The 20,599-nt window shown below is 55.4% G+C and overlaps 1 protein-coding gene across 5 annotated transcripts in view; it reads right to left on the bottom strand.

Moving 5' to 3' along the window:
- ADARB1 (adenosine deaminase RNA specific B1) overlaps positions 1-20,599 on the bottom strand; it is a 113,347-nt gene that overhangs the window by 17,285 nt on the left and 75,463 nt on the right. For 3 of the 5 annotated variants that reach the window (XM_077119158.1, XM_077119159.1, XM_077119160.1), the window contains exons 2-8: positions 13,803-13,878; positions 9,432-10,360; positions 6,807-6,921; positions 4,345-4,513; positions 3,708-3,856; positions 2,487-2,655; positions 316-497 (exon numbers count right to left, since the gene is read on the bottom strand). In XM_077119158.1, the coding sequence (XP_076975273.1) occupies positions 316-497; positions 2,487-2,655; positions 3,708-3,856; positions 4,345-4,513; positions 6,807-6,921; positions 9,432-10,360; positions 13,803-13,830 (1,741 nt within the window). In that variant the 5' untranslated portion in view covers positions 13,831-13,878. Of the gene's footprint in view, positions 1-315; positions 498-2,486; positions 2,656-3,707; positions 3,857-4,344; positions 4,514-6,806; positions 6,922-9,431; positions 10,361-13,802; positions 13,879-17,539; positions 19,263-20,599 lie in introns of those variants that run through there. The other 2 variants (XM_077119161.1, XM_077119156.1) reach the window with 2 other exon arrangements.

Below are 20,599 nucleotides of genomic sequence, written 5' to 3'. Positions count from 1 at the left end.
CCCACGTGGGCCCCGGGATGCCATCACTCTCGCCACTTTCATGGCACCCCCAGGCCTCTGCCACTGTGACCCGGGGACCTGAATGCACAGCCCCCGCGGAGAGCCCGGGGCAGCGCCACAGGGGCCTGGGGTCTGCTGGGGGCAAGGCGTCCACCCTCAGAGCCGCCCCACCTTGCAGAGGGACCTGGGAGTCCCGGAGCCGGACAGCCCTGACGCCCCCGAGAGCCATGCAGCGATCGTCTAATTCCCTGGGGACCAGTCGCTGCGGGACATGTGACAGGAAAGAGGCACCGGGGCCCCTCCGAAGGTACTTGCCGCTGAGCAGAGGCTTGTTGAGGGTGTAGAGCGGCGGCAGCTCCCCTATGCCCGCGAGGCGCTGGTACATGGCTCGGGACAGGTGGTCCCCGTGGTAGAGGCTGCCCAGGATGATGCTGGAGAAGTAGACAGGCTCCACGAAGATGCTGAGCAGCGAGCCCTGGACACCCAGCACATTCCACCTGGGGGAGGAGGACAGCGCAGACTGAGCGCCGGGCAGCCCGGCAGCGGGCAGCACACGCCGGCACCCTGGGCTCAGCCGTACTGCGCGGGCCGCGGGAAGCACAGCCACTCAACACCAGCAGGTCAACACTTCTCATCCAGCAGCTCCTGCCGGGAATGGAAACACGGGCTGAAAATCTGTTTGCAGCCGTGGAGCGATTTGCGGTGTGATCTGCCCCGTGGAGACGGACCGTGGAGGGGCAGTGCTGAGCACACGGGCAGTGGCCTCACATAAGGCTCTTGTGGGAAACTAGTTGGAAAAATAAAACAGGCAAGTCTATCTTTATTTTATTACTTCAAATAACAGTGGTCATTCTTAAAGGCGGCCTTGGAAACACAGAGGGGACGAAGGAAGGCCCAGCACCTGCCTCCCCAGGGCTGCTGGCCTGTCTGGTGGATGAGCAGTAGAAAGGCTAAGGGCCCAAACACAAACAGAGGTAAAGTCAATTTGAGGACAGAAAAGACAAGTGCTGGAGAGGATGTGGAGAGAGGGGCACACCCATCCACTGCTGGTGGGAATGTAACATGGTGCATCGCTCCGGGGGCAGTGTGGTGGTTCCTCAGGAAGCTAAGCATAGAATTGCCATATGACCTGGCAATACCATTGCTAGGCATCTACTCAGAGGGCATGAGGGCAAGGACACAAACAGACATTTGCACACCAATGTTCACAGCAGCATTATTTACAACTGCAAAGAGATGGAAACAGCCAAAATGTCCATCAACAGACGAGTGGCTAAACAAACTGTGGTATATACATACGATGGAATATTATGCAGCTGTAAGACAGAATAAGGTTATGAAGTATGTAACAGCATGGATGGACCTTGAGTACAATATGTTAAGTGAAATTAGAAACCTAACAACAAATATTGTATGGTCATGAACTAACATTAATGAGTGAACTTCGAGAGAGAAAGTTCAGAACACAGGTTATCAGGAGATAGAAAGAGGGTAGTACTGGGCATTTGGTGCATAAATACTGACCCTGCAAATCACCTTACAGGGTCATCACCCACCAACCAGAGTGGAGGTCCCCTTACAGGGTCATCACCCACCAACCAGAGTGGAGGTCCCCTTACAAGGCCATCACCCACCAACCAGAGTGGAGGTCCCCTTACAGGGTCATCACCCACCAACCAGAGTGGAGGTCCCCTTACAGGGTCATCACCCACCAACCACAGTGGAGGTCCCCTTACAGGGTCATCACCCACCAACCACAGTGGAGGTCCCCTTACAAGGCCATCACCCACCAACCACAACTGGAGGTCCCCTTACAGGGTCATCACCCACCAACCAGAGTGGAGGTCCCCTTACAGGGTCATCACCCACCAACCAGAGTGGAGGTCCCCTTACAGGGTCATCACCCACCAACCAGAGTGGAGGTCCCCTTACAAGGCCATCACCCACCAACCAGAGTGGAGGTCCCCTTACAGGGTCATCACCCACCAACCAGAGTGGAGGTCCCCTTACAGGGTCATCACCCACCAACCAGAGTGGAGGTCCCCTTACAGGGTCATCACCCACCAACCAGAGTGGAGGTCCCCTTACAGGGTCATCACCCACCAACCAGAGTGGAGGTCCCCTTACAGGGTCATCACCCACCAACCACAGTGGAGGTCCCCTTACAGGGTCATCACCCACCAACCACAGTGCAGGTCCCCTTACAAGGTCATCACCCACCAACCACAACTGGAGGTCCCCTTACAAGGCCATCACCCACCAACCACAGTGGAGGTCCCCTTACAAGGCCATCACCCACCAAGTAGAACGCACCCGCCTATAAATGTGGTGAAAGCTGTGACGCTGGTTTGGAAGGAGGATTGGTGAGGGGCTCCATCATGCCCTCAGTGGCCCCTGCCGCCCCTGTCTGGATCCCCCGTCCATCCAGGGCCATGTGGCCTGTGGCAGCCCCCCCTTTCCCCCACCTGGTGTCCGCAGCGCCTTACCGCGCGATCTTGTCGCTGCAGGACATGGTGAGCAGCCTCTCCCCCTGCAGCACGCCGTCCCATGTCTGGATGCTGGCATTGGCCCGCACGGGGATTGTCCCCTCGCCGGACTCGATTTTCGTGCGCAGCTGCCCCCTGGCTTTGCGGTTCGGGTGCCTGTCTGCCGGTTCTACGAGCAAGAGCAGGTCAGACCCTGGCAGAGGCTCCGCCTAAGGCCCTCAAAGCTCGCCCGGCCGCCCGGAGCTCACGGTAAGGCGCGGCTCCTGCGTGCGCGCGCCTACCTACCTCCACGGTGTGCGTGTGCAAAATTGGACAGGAGCGTACCTTACGGAAACCAAACTCACAAAAGTGGTCTCCTCGGAATGTGGAGAAAAGGGAGCTCCTGTTTAATTGAAATGATTTATTCCTATGATTAAAAATGAACTGAGGTGTTTCCTGGGGCCTGCCCATGTGAAAAACAAAAACAAAAAAGATCCGAAGTAAGTATAACGAAACACTAACATGTGCTGATACCCAGAGATGGACACTTGGGGGGTTGTTACAATTTTCTGTATGTTTAAAGTTTCAAAACTTTAGAATCTAGAGTGATGAAGAAATAAATGTATAAGAAGCATGTCAAAACATCCTATATGCGGAACTGGGTGATTTTTCACTTTCTTCCGTACATTTGAAAAATGTTTCAGCAGTTTTCTGTTTTATGTAATCCAAGGTTCTATCTGGGCTAGAGGATTCTTAAGGTAAGGAAAGAGGATGTGGACACATATGCAAACCTCTATGGAAAGGAGGAAGAAGCGAACACCTGAGAGCAAAAGCTGTCTCACCCTTCTTAGACTCGATCCCTTCAGAAGTGTGGCCAACGCTCCCATAACGTCCTAATTACGTTATAACTCATCAGAAAGGGGGAGGTAGCTCAGGTCTCGGCTTAGAGATTCCTATCATCCGAACCCGCGTACGGAGACAACTCCCACTCATTCTCCCTCCGCTCTTGTTGCTTAGCTAGTTACAATAAATGTTTTTCACTCCTTACAGTTTCTTCACGAACTCAGTAGTTGAGAAAGAAAACCTAATGTTTATACAGAGTCTTAGCAGATTCACATCCAAAGCTGGAACTAAAAATAATAATACTAAGGACACAAATGTAGGTTTCTCCTTTATCTGTTATCCTATAATCATGAGTTTTCTCGGGAAACTCGTGCTGACTTACAAAGCCTCGTGTCATACCTTCCAGAACCGGCTCGTGGGGTGAGAAGATCCTGGCGTCGCCGCAGGGAGACGTGCTGATGTACAGGTGGAACTGGACATTCTCCTTCAGCTTAAAACCTCCTCGCTCCGATTTCTGAAAGATGGATCTTTTTTGATCATCTTTGTTACTGAAAGGAAACAAGTTGCAAAAATAAAGTTTGAAGCTGTATGTATGCAGCCGAACCTGTCATCTAGCTCAGCCTAAAGCGGTTTCCAGGGGCAGAGGAGCCTGTTTCAGAGCCCTGGACACAGCCAGGACCGGCCGGGCCGGCGCTGCTTGTTCTACAGGGACGGCCTGGCTCTCGGCGAGGGCAGCGGCCAAGACGCCCAGTCAGGGCTTCTCAGCAGCAACCAGGAGAATGACTGCGTTCACGAGGCAACCCAGGGGTGCTCGCCACACCCGTGCCACGTCCCGACACAGAGCCCACGGCTGCGTCGTGCTTCCCAGGCGAGCACTTCCGCCAGCCCTACTCGGGACAGGCCTGCGCGTGACAGGAGGACGGGGCCAGCCAGTGCTGCCGACCGGGCATGCCAGCCGCAGAAAATCCGCAAACACGGGGCAGCGGGGGCTTCGCTGTCTGATGGGAGGGTTTCGAAATCGGTGCCCTTGACTTACTTTAAGCAGAGCTCGAGCTGTGCATACAGGAACCTGAGCAGCGAGCGCCGGGCAATGATCTCCGCGTGGCAGTCGTTCAGCGCCAGCCCGCGGTCGCTCATGTACTCGCCGTTGATGCACTTGGTCCCCGTGGAGACGCTGACCACCGTGGCGTCCTGAACATCTGTGCCTGCAGGGCGGGGTGGGTCAGCGGCCGCCGCCTGGAGGTCTCCGCTGCAGCCCCAAGGTCAGCCCCTGGCCATAGGGCACCCGTCCCCACACGGGCCTGGGTGGGGCAGGCAGGGCACGGGGTGCAGCCTCTCCCTGAGGCTCCTTTGGTGACACCTCTGGGAAGTTACTTCCCTCGCTCGTGGGCTTAAAGACTCTGCGCTAAGGAAGCCATTTCCTCTGCCAGCAGGCCACCCCTGGGCAGTCACCTCCAGGCTACAGTGGGGACCCCACACTGGGCGCAGGCTGGCGCATCGTGATATTAAACATCCAACCCGGGGGAGGGGGGCGTGAAGATGAGGGTGCAGGCACCCATAGCGCTCGGGCATTTGCCCCGACTGGCTGCAGGAAAGTGAACTCATCAGCGCTGCTGAACTCCGGGGAATACATTTCTGACACTGTCTAGTGTAATAAACCCACCACCGCAGCACGACGCGAACACCCCGAATGGCCCGTGCCCCGTGTCGGCCACCCGTTCCCCCTGCATTCACACCCCTGGTGGCCTCTGAGGCCCACGAGCTGGGAGACCCGCGGGGGACGGCCACCTGGGCCGGACACACTCGGGCCTGCCGTGCAGCCTTACCTGTGCAGGCACTGGGGCCGCACACTGGCTGGGGCAGAGGGTACCAAGGGAAATGCACAGCCAGATGCCGACGGCTCCCAGGAGGCAGGATGCCTCGTCTCAGGGGCCCAGAGGCCCAGGCGCGAGACCCACCTGCTCACTCAGCCAGAGGGGCGGGCAGGGCCCTAGCTCGCCTTTAAAAAATTTTTTTTTTTACTATAAAAAGCAACTATACAAAGCAAAGAATTAAAAAACATATAATTTTCAAAGCACACTTCAATAAGTAGTTACAGCACAGATCTCAGAGTCTGTCATGGGCTGCCTTTCCACCAGCTCAGATTTTCCCTCCCAGCTGCTCCAAACAGTGGCGGCTGGATGGAATATTACTACAGAGATTCAGCAGCTACACTTGTTTGTTAAATTCCATTTTCCCTGTTACACCTCCTCCTCCTTTGATCCCTCTCCCAACGTGTAGGGATCTGTGGACAATGCCTGTTCTGACTCTTTCACACTGAGGAGGGGTCCACACTAAAGGACAGGGGGGTGGAATAAGCTGATAATCCTGGAGAGGCTGGAACTCTTGGCTTTCAGGATTTTTCTGACCTAGGAACCCTCCAGGAATTACATGTTCCAGGAAGGCAAACCTAGAGCATGAAACCTCCACAGAGTCTCCGTTCGAGCCCCAGGTGCTCTCAAGAGTCAGTGGGTGACGCTGGGTGGGGTTTAGCAAACCAAGGTGCTCAGCTCTGCTACCTGCAGCTGGCAGGGGCGCCGCCTCCAGGAGGCCCTCCTGACCCCACCTGAGCTCTCCTTCCAGTGAAAACAACCCTGGTAAGGTGACGGCGGGAGAAGAGCGAGCAGGCGTGGTGGTGTTCACGACACCTCACCCTACCCTCAGACGGACTTACCTGGGCCACAGGGGAGGCGTCTGGACACAGAAATGCTTGTTAGGAAAACAGTTTGTCAATCCTAGGGCAGCAAGCAGGACGTCTTGGGGATTCGGGATCACTTCCTTTCCTTGACCCAACACCGGTGACACGCCTCGGCTGTGACAGGCCCCAGCCACCTCCCCAGGCCCTGGCCGCAGGTGTGGACAGGTAAACCTTTCCCGGCTCCCTCCTTCTCTGGCCGAGGCTCAGGAGGCTGGGGCAGGGGGCCCAGCCCAGGCCCCCAGGGCGGCAAGACCCTCTCCTTGAGCCCTTGCCCCTCCCCGCCCCCACCCAGGGACCCCAGGCTGGGCCTGGGCAGGGGGGCTCTCTCCCCTAGGAGTAAAGTGCCCACAGCTCTCAGCTCTGGGGGCGGGAGGGGCTCTGGGGAGGGGTCCTCTCTCACCGGGAACTTCCAACCAGATTTCATAGGCGCTTCTGCCCCTGAAATGTGCTTTCCCCACTGAGTTCTATTCTCTCTAAAGCTTTCTCCTCTCCAGAAGCGCCACCATCACCCCTCGGGCTCACAGCATGAACTGACCCATGCGACGTGTCAAAGCAGGAATTAGCCTCCTGCAGGCACTGTCCTGTGTCTTGGAGCCGAGCCCACGGCAGAAAGGAGGGAACCACACGTCACGGGAAGCAGCAGCGTCTCCCTGAGGCACAGCCACCGCGGGCCTCGGGGGCAGCCTCCTGTCGGGTCCTGACTTACACCCACAGCCCCGCCCGCCCACCCACAGGGAACCGGGGGCTAGAGGGTTAAGTACCTGTTGTCATCACAATCCCGGCAAGCACCTTTCTGCGTGCGTGAGGGGACGAGAAGTTGTCCGTCAGGTCACTGAATCTGTCCAGGACCAGGCGCGCCACGGCGTCCGCCAGCACCTAGGGTACAGGAGCCCGCGTCAGAGACGCCCCGGGAACCTGCAGCTGCAAGCGGGCACCGTGCCCTGTCCCCACGGCTCCAACACGCGCCCGGCAGTGTGACCAACGGCACGGGCGTGAGCTCCTCCCCCCAAGGGCAAACACGTGGCCAGGACAGGCCGGGCTCTGGCTGCGGCCCAGAAGGGCCCGTCTTGGCACTGCACCCCTGCCGTCCACCCTGTTTCCCCGCCCTCCCCAGGAGACCCCCTCGGGGACGTGCGCCTCCCACACCCACCCCGGGGTACAGGCTCCTGTACGGGTTTGAATCTGTGGACCCCAGAAAAGCCACGTCCCTGAATCCTCACTCAGTGTTGCTGGGTGGAGCTTTCTGATCGTTTCCATGGAGATGGGACCCACCCATTCCAGATGGGGTTGCGTAGTGGGGCCCTTCAGGGGGAACCATTTGGGAAAAGCTTTGGAGCCAGGAGAGGTTTGGAGGCGCAGAAGGAAAACGCCCCTGGGGAGCTCCACACAGCTCGGCCCGCCGAGCCTGCAGGGCATCCGGGGTTGGCATCTCATCGTACGGCTCCCGAAGGCTGCACCGAGCACCATGGGGAGACCAGCCTGGGGGTCCCTAAGCCCCTGAGGGTTAAGTGAGGAGGGCGGGGTCTGTCACCCGTTCTAGAAGATCCACCTTAAAACCCAGTCCGAGGACCCCGGGCGCAGGGCCCCTGTGGCCAGAGAATGGTGGGGGGGCAGCTCCCCAAGGACAGGGCCCTGGAAACGGGCTCGGAGCTGCGAGAGGCTGAGGGAAGGGGTGCCGTCAACACCCAGAAATCACAGGGCCCCCAGGCACGAGGGTCCCGGCCGCTCTGCGGCCCCCGGGGTCCCAGGCCCGAGGGAACCCCCCAGCAGTGTGCATCTGATCACAGTCCTGCTCTGCTGATGGTTGGCGCGGAGGACAGGTCACTGACTTGGGCTGGACATTTCAGCCAACAGTGAAGCCTGTAAAGGAAACCACCCGGGATCCAGGGCCACGGGCCTGAGAGTTATAAACGGACGGACAGTTCTCATGGGGAGTGTTACCAAGCGGCTGATACAGGAAGCAATTATTTAGTTATAAGAAAACCGGTAAAATACTTTGAACATGTTATTTTATATTGATGCACGTTGTTTTAAGCAAAAGAAAAACAATTTCTTTCTTTGAAGACTGAGAGAACTACCGGCCGGGCCAGATGACCAGTGCGGAGGCTGTTACTGTCTGAGGGCTGCGCCGCACGGAGTCTGCTGAGGGGTGCACGCCACCCTCCCACCAGCTCCGAGCCCCTCGTTTATTCTGATAAAATGGAGTCTACGTTTTATCTTCAGGTTGGCTTACATTTTCACAAAAAAGAAGAAAGGGAGTCTGATTTTTTCCCTTGAAGACTAATTTTTTACATCAGACAGGGAGAATTTTGTATTTCCAAAAAAAGAGGCAATAAATAGTCAAAGAGTTTAGAATGTGGAGGTGGTAAAAATTCATTTTTCCCTCACTCGTCCTCCTCCATCTGAGCACCTGAGCCAACCCTGGAACTCTGTCCCTCTTCACGCTGATTTAATGGGGAGAGGTCTCCAGACCAAACTAGGGGGGCTGCCCTTTCCCGCCTGAGAGAGGTGAGAGGTGACTTGGTGCGGAGGGACTGGTCGACCACAGGTGCGGCTGATGGGCCCCCCACCCCCCACCAGCACCCCACGGCCCCCTCATGGCCTTTCCATACCCCTGCATCCCCCACGGGCTCCCCACGGCCCCCCATGGGCTCCCCACAGCCCCCCACAGTCTCCCCACAGCCCCCCCCACACCCCCCACGGGTTCCCCATGGCCCCCCATGGGCTCCCCACAGCCCCCCACAGTCTCCCCACAGCCCCCCACGGGTTCCCCATGGCCCCCCATGGGCTCCCCACAGCCCCCCACAGTCTCCCCACAGCCCCCCACACACCCCCTACGGGTTCCCCATGGCCTCCCATGGCTTCCCCACGGCCCCACCCTGCACGGGCTCACTGCCTTGTCCCCCCACGACGTCCCCTCTGGGAGCAGTGCTGGAGTGACACCCAGATGCCACAGGCCAGGTTTGGGGGTTTAGCATCCCCCATTCTCCAGATGAGCCCTCTGGAGGGAAACAAGCCTGAACAGGGGGTGCGGTCCCAACGTGGGGTCCCCCTTGCCCTTTCTCCTGCCAACGTCCTGTTAGGGGATGCGGATCCGTGCAGGGGGAAGGACTGGAAGGGACATGTGGGGGGCTGCACTGGCATGAGGCGCTGCCCAAGACGGAGGCTCCGGGCCCCCCACCTTGGCCGGCCGTGTGAGTCTCTGAGCGCCAGGCTGGCCCCTGTACACACCGCCACCAGGCGTCCAGCAGCAGCCACCTGGAGCCACCCTCACGGTCACTCGTGCTGGTGAGGACACAGTGCAGGGGGAGGGAACGTGGGGGACCTGGACGTCGTGCCCCCCAGCTCGGCGCCCCCCGCGCTCGCGCGCTGCCAGGGTCCCTCACCTGCGGCAGGTGCAGCTGGAGCCCCTCGCTGGGGATGGGCTGGCGGGACGGCGTCTGGTCCAAGTGCAGGTTAAACACGGCGGCCAGGGCCGACTGCGCCGCGCGGGCCTTGGCCAGCTTCTTGTTCCTTCCGGAGCCCTCGAAGAACTGGCCGTCCACCACCACCGACATGACGAAGTTCTTGGCGTGGCTCTCGCCGCTCTCGGACAGGAAGTCGTACTTGAGGCCGGGCCGCAGCTCGTTCAGGACCATCACGGGGTTCTTCCCGCTGGGCGGTGGGAAGGGCGGCGGCCCCGGGAGGGGCGGCAGGGCCAGGCCGCCAGGCACGGGCGACGCCGCCAGGCTGAGGTCCCCACCCGAGCTGAAGGCGTCGTCGCCGTTGGCGCCCACGAAGAAGGGCGGCTCCAGCCTGTCGGGGGTCTCGAAGCCGTTGAACAGCGCGTCGGGGAAGTCGGCCTGGTCGGACGTGAAGTCGGCGTTGGCCGGCAGGGTCCTGCCCATGGCCAGGTGGGCCTCGGAGGCGTTGGGGAACTGCACGAAGGAGCGCAGCGCCTTCTCGGCAGCGTGCAGCTTGGCCTTCTTCTTGGTGGGGCCCGAGCCCTCGAAGGCCTGCCCGTTCACCTCCACGGACATGACGAAGCGCGGCGCGTGCACGGGCCCCGTCTGCGACAGCAGCGCGTACTGCAGGCCCGGCTTGATCTCGTTGAGCTGCATCAGCGCGTTCTTGGGCAGCACGGGTCCGGGCGCCCGCCGCCGCCGCTTCAGCCGCAGCCTGGCGTGGCCGTTGCTGCCCTCGTCCAGGGGCCGCTTCTTGCCCGCGCCGCCCCCATCCGGGGGCCGCGTCCCCTCCCGGGGCCCCGCCGCGCCGCCGTCTCGGGGCGGCACCGCGTCCACGCTGCGGTGCTCCTTGGCGTCGGCGGGGCCGGAACCTGCGGTGCCCAGAAAGAGTAACTTACAACGCCTTCGGTGCAGGACCTTGTAAATGCAAAATTTATAGATTCCTTTATCTGCCTTTGCGACTGGTCGAGTGGTGCGTGCTTGTGCGCTTTACTCCGCGCCGCGTGGGTACGGGACTAGGAACTCGGCCAGGGAGCCAGGGGCGCGCGGGGACCTCGGGCGGGGCGGGCTGCGAATAACAGCCGGTGCATTTTCTGTCTCATACCACCAGCTGCTTTTAATTTTTTTAAATAATTCCTTCCCTACTGAACTATTCTGAAGATCCAGAGACACTTTATTCAGGCTTATCAAAATATGGGTTGATACATTTACCTAGAAAAACCTTAAATTGGTCTAAGGAAATGACAATTTAATTCCAGGAAAGACAATTTTTTTTTTGAACTTCATTTACCCTCAATACTCCCTATGGGCTCTGAATTGCAGCATCTTCCGGAATTGAAAGCATTATGTTAAAACAGGCATTCACATGTTTTGAAATTTTGGGGTTTAAAATATTCAATCAACATGCAATTATCTGATTTAGTTCTGAATCAGTCTTCGAAAACTGCTTATGTTATGTAAAAATAGTCTGGTTCTTAAAAATTATTTTGAGAGGAGATAGCTTTACTTCTAGCATTCATTTAAGATTTTTCATTATTTATTGGGATTGATTTCCCTCTGAACCTTTAATACATTCCATGACAGGAGGAAAGAAAAAGGAACAAGAGGGGAAACTGTGGCTGCAGGCTCTGTCTGCACTCCCTACCCAAGGCTGGCAACTTTGTCCTTTTTTTGCAAGCGTACGAAGTAAATGTTGGATGGATTTCAGGGAGACTTTGGTTATCCTATCTTGTAAAGGTAAATGATATTTAAAATTAATAAGCAAACATGATTTTGATTTCAAAAAGGGGAATAACAAAAAGGATCGGATCCTCCCTTGTTCTAAAAAGAGAAAAGGAAATCCTTCCTTTCTGTACGGCGCAGCGTGAGGAGGCCGGTTGCTGCCCAGGGCACAGGAGTTTATCACTGGCCGATGTGGCCGTATTGCAAGACCTTCTGCCACCAGCTTGTGAAAATCCACAGGCAGGCTTTTAAACCACCAAAGTATTTTCTACAACTGAAAACCAATGACCAGTGCCCAGACGTGGTGGCTTCGGGCACTCCTGCGCCTGACGGGCAGGTGGGCGCTCGCTGTGCGGGCGTGCTGAGAAAACTGGGCAAACGCCTGCAGCGCGGCGGCTGGGACCTCTCAGGACAGAGCTCTAATGTGGGGGCAATCGTCCCTCTCCGAGGCGGTAAAAACAACCCTGGGCTCAACGCAATCTGGGGGAAGGCTGATGCGGGGGCCTGGTAACGCCCCCTCGGCACAGCACGCCTCGGAGGAGCCCTGCACACCACACTCTCCCAGTTGACAAAGCGATGGAATAGTCACTAAATTTCCATTTATAACATCCTCCAGCAAAAGCTCAATAGGTTACTCCTTTCGGTGCTCAAAGGGAACAAAAGGTTAAGAAAAGTACAGCCAAGACAAAATCCATAGGTTAACAGATGAAGTAAGAACATTACATGTTAGATTACTACTTACATTTTAACTTGATTGCTATATAGAATTCTTTATCAATTATAGATACTCAAATCGTAGTAAATGTATTTTGACATGCTTGTAATTAAATTTTTAAAACTCTGAGACAACCAAATACTTTCTTTTAGAAATAAAAAATAGATTAACAAATAATCTTGAGATCATAAGAAATACATACTTTCTAGAATGCAGTTCACATAAATCTTATACTCTTATTCACTTCAGAAGCAATGAAATACTGCTCACATTCAGCCTTATGAAAACTGCAACTATGTAAAGGAAAATAGGATATTAAAGTTGGAGACCCCACTATAATGACTCATTACCCTTTCCATATCATGCTATAATATTTCATGAATGTAAATATTAATCATGATAAATTCGGGCTGCTTTAAAATGATAGAAAGTACAGGGCCAGCATTTCCAAGTTACAGCTGCAACTATGAGCTAATCTTTCCAGAAAACCTACCCAGAGGGAGCTTTATCTTGGTAGGTTGTCACGGACGGGTTTGGGGACAGGGAAACTCCTTCACTGACAAAATCTCCACGTAGCGTCATTGGCACAAGATGGGTAGAGGCTGTGGCCAGCCAGGGGCCCCCCGGGAACCCTCGGGGCCGGCCAGGGACACGCAGGAGGACCCCTCCCGCCCCCCTCCCCAGCACCACCCGGCAGCCTGGAGGAACGTTTTCCAAGACAAGGCAGGCGGCACGCCCTTTCTTCTCAACATGGTGGCAAAGCTGGAAAGGGACAGTGGGACCAGCCAGTAAAAACACACACAGCTGGTTTTAAAAAGATCTTCCGGGTAGGACGCGATGGGGCAGCCAGTGTGAAAGGAGCCCAGGCAGCCAAGGGCAGTGGGGGAGGGCGCGCCGGTCATGCAGCACTCAGGGAGAGGGTACCCCGCTCTCCTACGCTGAACCCCAAGACCGACGTCAACCAAAGGAGGGACAGTCAGGTGCAGGTCAGCCACAGAGGCACCAGCGCACTTCAGGGGCACACGGCAAGCTCACGGGGCAGGGACCGAGGCAGCACCTGTGCTCAGCCGTGTGTGCTCGGGGGTGCCCAGGGGAGCCCGGGGGAGTTCCCACTGCCAACAAGCTCAAGGAAACATTCCGGAGACAAATCAGAGAGAATGCAAATTATGAGTCGATTAGTTAGAAAAGGGTGTCTTCGCTGTCATTTCCCTACTCGGCTCTTCCTACCCCTGTTGGAATGTTTAAACCTTATTTAGAGGCATCGCTCTCTGGGGTCTGGGGTAAAACAGGAGGAAGCGGTGCATCCACGGGCATGCTCCTGGAGGACGGCATGGAGCATTGAAATAGGGGGGCTGGGGCTCTCCATCCCCTGCCCCAAGTAGGAAGGCTGGAGAGGAGAGGCCTGCACCGTCCTCAGGCTCATCAGAGACTCTGGGAACTGAGGGTCTCAGCTAATGTGAGCCTCTCCCTCATGATGCAGGGAGAGCCCACTGTGTTTAAGGAAAATGTCTAGTTATCCCAAACGAGCAGGCATTTCAACCAGCCTCAAAGATCGGCTACGGCTGGAGGAGAGGGGGGCGAGGGCAGGCGCCGAGGTGGCCGTGGTGGTGTGTTGGATGGTGCCATGCCCTCTGGGGCCACCCTGGGCCCGGTTCCCCACAGGGCACCAGCCACGGTGCTCGGCAATGGCACGCGGGGACGGCCATGCCAGAGGCTGCAGGCACGATGCCATGCCAACCGCACAGGCCACCATCACCAGGTAAAAACATGCCACAGCATTGGAAAAATCGCTTTCCCCAAGACGGGCTCCTTAAACGACTTCACAGAACGCAAAGCTTTTAGGCTATGTGGGGGACACGTGGAGGCCCAGGTCTTACTCAGGTTTTCCTCGCCTTCTCCATCCATGGCAGGATGCCTGTGGGCGCTTCTTGACAGGCGGAGAGGGGCGTCCAACTGAAAGACAGCAGGACATTGGATTAGAGTGCCCGGCACACCTCGGGGGTGCCCACCTGCTGGCTGCAGCTATGGCACGGGCAGCTGAGGATGAGGGGCCCCCCATGCCCGGTAGACCCCACACCTGGGGGACACTGTGTGCCCAGGGACACTGTGCCCAGGGGACATCGGGCCTGGGAACACCGCACCTGGGGGACACTGTGTACCCAGGGGACGCTGCGCCCAGGGGACACCGCATGCCTGGAGATACCGTGTCCGGGGGACACTACGGCCAGGCCCCACCATGCCCAGTTCTCCAGTGCCCCCCACCCCCCTCGCACTGCAACGCCACAGCCACTGCTCAGGGGTCACGTGCCCTGTGACTGGGCCCAGCTGGACACCATGGGCTGGCCTTTTCCTCCTTGCCTGGAACTGAACAAGCGTGCACATGAGGAAGGCCTTCACAGAAAGCCACACATGCCCAACTGCGACACACACGGCAGGAACCAGAGTCTGCTGGGCAGGTCACCAGTTATGTGCCAAGCCCATCACAGGGCACACTACACATGTCATGTAAAGCCAAGAGAGGGCAGAGACGGCAACCCAGCCCCCGCCAGGGCAGCAGGGGCACCCTGCACCTGCTCTTGAGCCTCAGCTGCCCTCGGCCCTCGGTCATCCTGTGAAGTGGAAGGGCCAGAGCTTGCTATGCTTCTCTGCAGATTAAACTACTGAGGCCGAGAGACACACGCTGGAGCCCTGGGTGAAAGGGCAGGCCCAGTCCAGGCGAAAGAACCTGACTCAGACCAGGTCCCACAGCCGCCAAGCGGCAAGTGGAGGTGGGAACCTAGAGCCACCGCTGCTGCTTTTTATTTTATTTCATATGTTATGCCATTTATTTATATTTTGCATGGGCAGGCACCAGAAATCGAACCCAGGTCTCCAGCACGGCAGGCGAGAACTCTGCCACTGAGCCACGGTGACCCGCCCTGCTGCTGCTCTTTAACCCCTAAGTCAGTGAGGCCCAGTGACTGGGTGCCGCAGCCACGCCACGCGGCTCACTCGGGAGCTGGCTCGCAGGCGGCTGGTGAACATGGCAGTGAGGGACCATCTTCCTGCTGTTGCTGGGGCTGCGAGGAAACCAGGGGCTGAGGGGGGAGGAACGCGGGGATGCGTGGACACGGTGGCCTCCCTGCCCTGCCCTGTCCACCGCCAGCGGCCGGGTGCTCTGGCCGCGATCACCGCATGCTCACGTGCGCCGGCCCGCCTCCTCCCGCCACTTTGGCCGTGGTTACAAACCTGCCTGGACAGGTACGGGCCATCTGCAGTGGGATTCCCGCCCACAGTGTTCAGGTGGGTGAGTTTTCATTACGGCGCGCAGCCACACCAAGACACAAAACACTTTCATCGCCCGAAAGTCCCGTCCTGCCCCTGAATCCCCATCTGCCACCTGCCCCCTCGTACAGACGGACAGACGGACCCGCACGCCGGGTCTTTTACCGCACGCCCCTTTGCCCCGGCACTCGGCCGCGGAGACCCCACGTGCAGCTCCGAGTACCCGCAGCCCGCCCCTCCCACCGCGCCGGGGAGGACCCGTGGCTCGCCTCCAGCTGGGGCGGTGTGTGCCCTGTGTGTCACACACCCCCTCCTGGCTCGTGCTGACACATCCTCACGCCTCTTGGAATTTATTTTTAGGAGGTGGGGATCTTGCAGAAGATCTTGGAAAAATCTTTTGCCCATTGGATTTTTTAATTATTGAGTTGCCAAAGTTCTTTTTATAGTCTAGATATTCCTTGCTTAGATATCTTGCAAATATGTTTTCCCACTCTTTGGCTTGCCTTTTCATTTTCTTAATCGTGAACTTAAATGAGTAAAAGTTGTAAAATCTCATGAAATCTAAATGAACTATTTTCTTTCTTTTTTTTTTTTTTTTTGTGCTATTTGTATCCCATTTAACATTTTTGCCTAAAATTTTTACCTGTGATTTCTTCCGGAAATGTTTATGTTCACGTCTGTGTCCATTTCAAATTAATTTTTGCACACTTTAGTAAGTGAGGATCAAGGTCATTTTTCTAACATACAAACACCCAACTATTTCAGTGCCATTTATTTAAAAAGTGACCCTTCCCACGTTGGCGCTGCTGAAGACAGCCAACTGGCCGCAGCCTGGCGTCTATTTCTGCTCCCAGTTCTGTCCCACGCACTGACGTGTCACGTCTTACACCAACGCTGTAGCTTTCTAAGTTTTGAAATCAGGCAGGATAAGCCCTCCAGCCTTTTACTTCTTTTAGAAACTATTTGGGCTGTTCCAGGTCCAATGCATTCCCCAAAGCTGACACAGGCGCTTTAACACAGCCCTTCCTTAAAAACCTAAAAACTAACGTGGATTCTGAACAGCCACTGCAAGCCCCAAGGTTCAGCGCTTCCTGGAGCTCCGGGCGCAACTGGCCTGGAGAGACACCTGTTAGTCACGTGCTAAACTGCCTGGTGCCGAAGACAGGTGCAGACATCACTCCGGGAACAGCAAAACCCGTCTGAGGAAGAGTGAAAGCAGCTTCTTGAAGGAGGTGGGATGGGCATGAAGACCGGGGAGCAGACAGCAACCCCCGAGCCTTGAGCTGACACGCCGCGCCTCTCCTAGTGCGAACCAAGGATGATTAATTACTACTATCGTGATTATCGCCACCCGCATCCTCCCCGGGGGGCAGGTGCTGTTCTTACTCCCCCTCGGCAGGTGAGGGAGCCCGAGCTGCAGGGACCGAGCTCCGCAGCCAGCAGGAGGCTGCTGGACATAAACTAGCTTGCTTCTGAAACATGGTTTTCCAAGCTACGCTGCAGCATCTCTGCACAAGGGTTGTGGCGTCTCTTATTCTTCCTTGGTCTCAGCTTTCTCATGGGTAAAGCTAAAAAACAGGTCTGCGTGAAATTGAAGCGAAATGGTTAAACCTAAAACCATGTCCACTTGCTGGTGATGGCCGTCTGGGGCCCACGCCAGCACGGCCCAGTGCAGAGGCAGCGCTCAACACGCCCATGGGAGCGGGAACCCGGCTGACTGCAGGAATAACACACGAGGCACGCTCCAGCAGTCTCCACCACCTTCAGGGAAGACGTTTCGGCCCTTTCCAGGACTCATGACAAGTAAAACAATTTTGACTTGATTTTAAACGCTTGCAATTTTCCTTCCTTCCACTGCACTGGATGCAACCACTTAGGACTGGCACATCCTTTTCTGACGAGGCACCCGGGTGCAGAAGTCAAGGGGTTCAGCCCCTGCAGAGCTCCGTGCAGGGAAGGGTGACGGCCAGTCCGTGGTGCAGCCTTCCCTTGCGGTCCTCATGGCCAGAGGCAGCTTTAGCCTGGCGGGAAAAGGCAGCCAAGGAGGGCAGTTGGGCTCTCACTTATTGAACAGAAGGCAGTGCCTTGAGACCTGCCTTCCCCACTCGAGCCCCCGAGCTGTGGCACTTTGGCCTCTGTGCGTGAGAGGACCTGCAAAATCCTCACCCTCACTGTCCAAAAACAAATTCAGTCTTCAGTTTGATACGACTGCTACTTCTAACGTTTCCACCTACACTGCACGGGGACTAGAATTTCAGATCTGAAGATAAAGATTAATTACAGAACAATGACTGAAGTCCGAGCAGGTGTGCTGACACCTCCACCAGGTGGCACGAGAGCCTGACCTCACCTTCCCTCCCGAGGCAGAGAGCCGGCAGGGAACTCGGCAGCTGAGGATGCGAGTGCCAAGATGAAAAGGGAGACGAGTCCTATTCCCAGGCCACAGCCAGGGAGGGAAGGTCTCTGAGCAGAGGCTCGGGGCCATGGCTGGGGGGTGTCACCTCACAGAGGCTGGGGGGCCACGACTGGGGGGGCCACGCCCACTGAAGCTGGGAACGTGCACGAGTTGAGATGGAAACAGGAGCACAGGAAGCATCTGCGGTTCGCAGGCCACAGAGGCCAAAGGAGAGGGAACCCAGAAGTCACAGGGCCTCAGGTGCTCAGCTGAGCACCAGTTAGAACGCCGAAGGTTTGAGGAAGGGATCCGCAGCTGGAAAGACACATGGGCAGCCCCTGGGGCTCACACAGGGCCGGGGACAGTGCCTGTTCTCTCATAACCTCATAGGAGCATGAAGGCGTGGGAATACACACACCTCACAGAGCTCACACCTGTGTCCTAACCGAGGGTTAAAACATAACCTGAAAGGACAAACCTGTTCAAGGCAACTCGGCTGTGTTGCCCCAGAGCTAAGCTCAAGACCATTTCTAAGAATTCCATATCTACCCATCACCCAACAAGGTCAAATTCCCAGTGCCAACAAAAAATTATCAGGCATGATAACATCATAATGTGATGTCATGGTCAGCCTCATGTGTCAGCTTGACCAAGGTGGTGGTACCTGTTTGTCTGGTTGGGCAAGTGCCTGCCTGTCTGTTGAGATGAGGACATTTCATAGAATTAAATCATGATCACGTTGGTTGCATCCACAGCTGATTCCATTTGTAATCGGCCAAGGGGGGTGTCTTCTGCAATGAGGGATGCTCAATCTAATCACTGGAAGCCTTTTAAGGAGGATTCATAAGAGACAGGCTCTCTTCCTGCTTCGGCTGGTGAGCCTCTCCTGTGGAGTTTGTCCAGACCCTCCATTGGAGTTGTCGGCTTCACAACCTGCCCTGTGGATTTTGGACTCTGCATTCCCATGGTCACGTGAGATACTTTTACGAAATATTTACGAATATTTTCTGTTGATTCTGTTTCTCTAGAGAACCCTAACTAATACAACTTGATACAGGAGTGGGGTCTTAAGGAATAGAATCCTAAAAAGGGGTTTTTACGATTGGTTTTCTACTCTGACTGGGCTCAGAGGCACTAAGGCCTCTGATTCCCATAATCAGAATGACATTCAGTCCATGGAGTGAGTTGGCAAAAGAGATAGTCAAAACATCACCATTTGATTCTTCTAAGGCTTTGCCTGCATGAAGCCAGGCTCTGGGGGATAATGTTTTTGACAGCTTTACGGAGCTTTGTGGAAATAAGAGGCATAGAGTTGTCGCTAGATATACCGGGTACGTTAATGAGTGAAAGGGGTGGGCTTAAGACTTCAAATGAGAAGCTTATGTGCCATCTGACAGCTGTACACACTTCTATGAATGTCCTGAAGGAAAATCTTATTTCCTGTAGCTGTAGACTTGAGATCTCCAAAAATCAGACTCAGAATCTTATTGTTAGAGTAGCAACTTTACAATATAAACTGAAATCTCAATCTAGCATGGTACCTGCTGTTAAACTGAGGGCACTGATTGGAAAGGAGTGGGACCCTGAAAAATAGGATGGTGACATATGAACTGATAATGATGTCGGTGGCAAGGTTGAAACCCTCGGTCATGCCAAGTCTTCTCTAGATAACCCTGTAATAGTCTAATAGTCTGCCCTGAGGACATAGCCACCCCACCTCCTGCCTGCCTTGAAGAGTTGGCCACTGTGGTAGTCAGTTGTCAGCTTGGCCAGGTGAAGGCACCTAGTTCTGTTGCTGTGGACATGAGCCAATGGCATGTGAAGCGCATCTGTTGCTGATTACATCTGCAGTTGGCTAGGAGGCGTGTCTGCTGCAATGAATGAAGTTTGACTTAATTGGCTGGTGCTTAAATGAGAGCTCAACACACAGCCCAAGCAGCTCAGCATTCCTCATCTCAGTCCTTGCAGCTCAGGCCAGGCCTTTGGAGATGCAGAAAGAAATCACCCCGGGGAAAGCTGTTGGAACCCAGAGGCCTGGAGAGAAGGCCAGCAGAGACCATCCTGTGCCTTCCCACGTAAGAAAGAAACTCAGTGGAAAGTTAGCTGCCTTTCCTCTGAAGAATTAACAAAATAAATCCCCTTTTATTTAAAAGCCAATCCATCTCTGGTGTGTTGCATTCTGGCAGCTAGCAAACTAGAACAGCCACCCAACCTCCTGCTGAAGGGATTAGCCCTAGAGTGATTAATCCTGTTTCACCAGATGAAACTGCAAATGAAGGCCCTGAAGCAAATGGCTTGGAAGATATTTCTAATTCTTTTCATGACCCACCCCCACCACCCCTCATTTCCTCCAGACCTATAACTAGACTAAAGTCCCAACAGGCCCCTAAAGGTGAGGTACAAAGTATCACACATGAGGAGGTACATTATACTCCCAAAGAACTGTGTGAGTTTTCCAATTTATATAGACAGAAATCAGGGGAATATGTGTGGCAATGGATTTTAAGAGTGTGGGATAATGGTGGGAGGAATATAAGGGTGGATCAGGCTGAATTTATTGATATGGGCCCACTAAGCAGAGATTCTGCATTCGATGTTATAGCTCAAGTGGTTAGAAAAGGTATTAACAGTTTGTTTGGATGGTTGGTTGAAACATGGATCAAAAGGTGGCCAACATTACTTGAGGTTGAAAAGCCAGAACTGCCCTGGTACAATGTAGATGAGGGGATCCAGAGGCTTAGAGAGACTGGAATGTTAGAGTGGATTTATCATGCAAACACTGCTCTTACACCCCAGGAATGTCCGGAGGATGAACCTTTTACCAGAACAGCGAAAAATAAATTTGTGAGACTAACGCCATCCTCACTGAAGAGCTCTGTGGTTGCACTTCTCTGTAGGTCAGATATTACTGTGGGAACTGCTGTCACTGAGCTGGAATCCTTAAACACAATAGGGATGACAGGATCCCGAGTTGGCAGAAGCCAGGTGGCAGCACTTAATCGCCAAAGACAGGGT

The sequence above is a fragment of the Tamandua tetradactyla genome, chromosome 10, assembly GCF_023851605.1.
Source record: "Tamandua tetradactyla isolate mTamTet1 chromosome 10, mTamTet1.pri, whole genome shotgun sequence".
In the NCBI taxonomy this organism is placed as follows: domain Eukaryota; kingdom Metazoa; phylum Chordata; class Mammalia; order Pilosa; family Myrmecophagidae; genus Tamandua; species Tamandua tetradactyla.
This window is presented reverse-complemented; position numbering and strand designations above follow the sequence as displayed.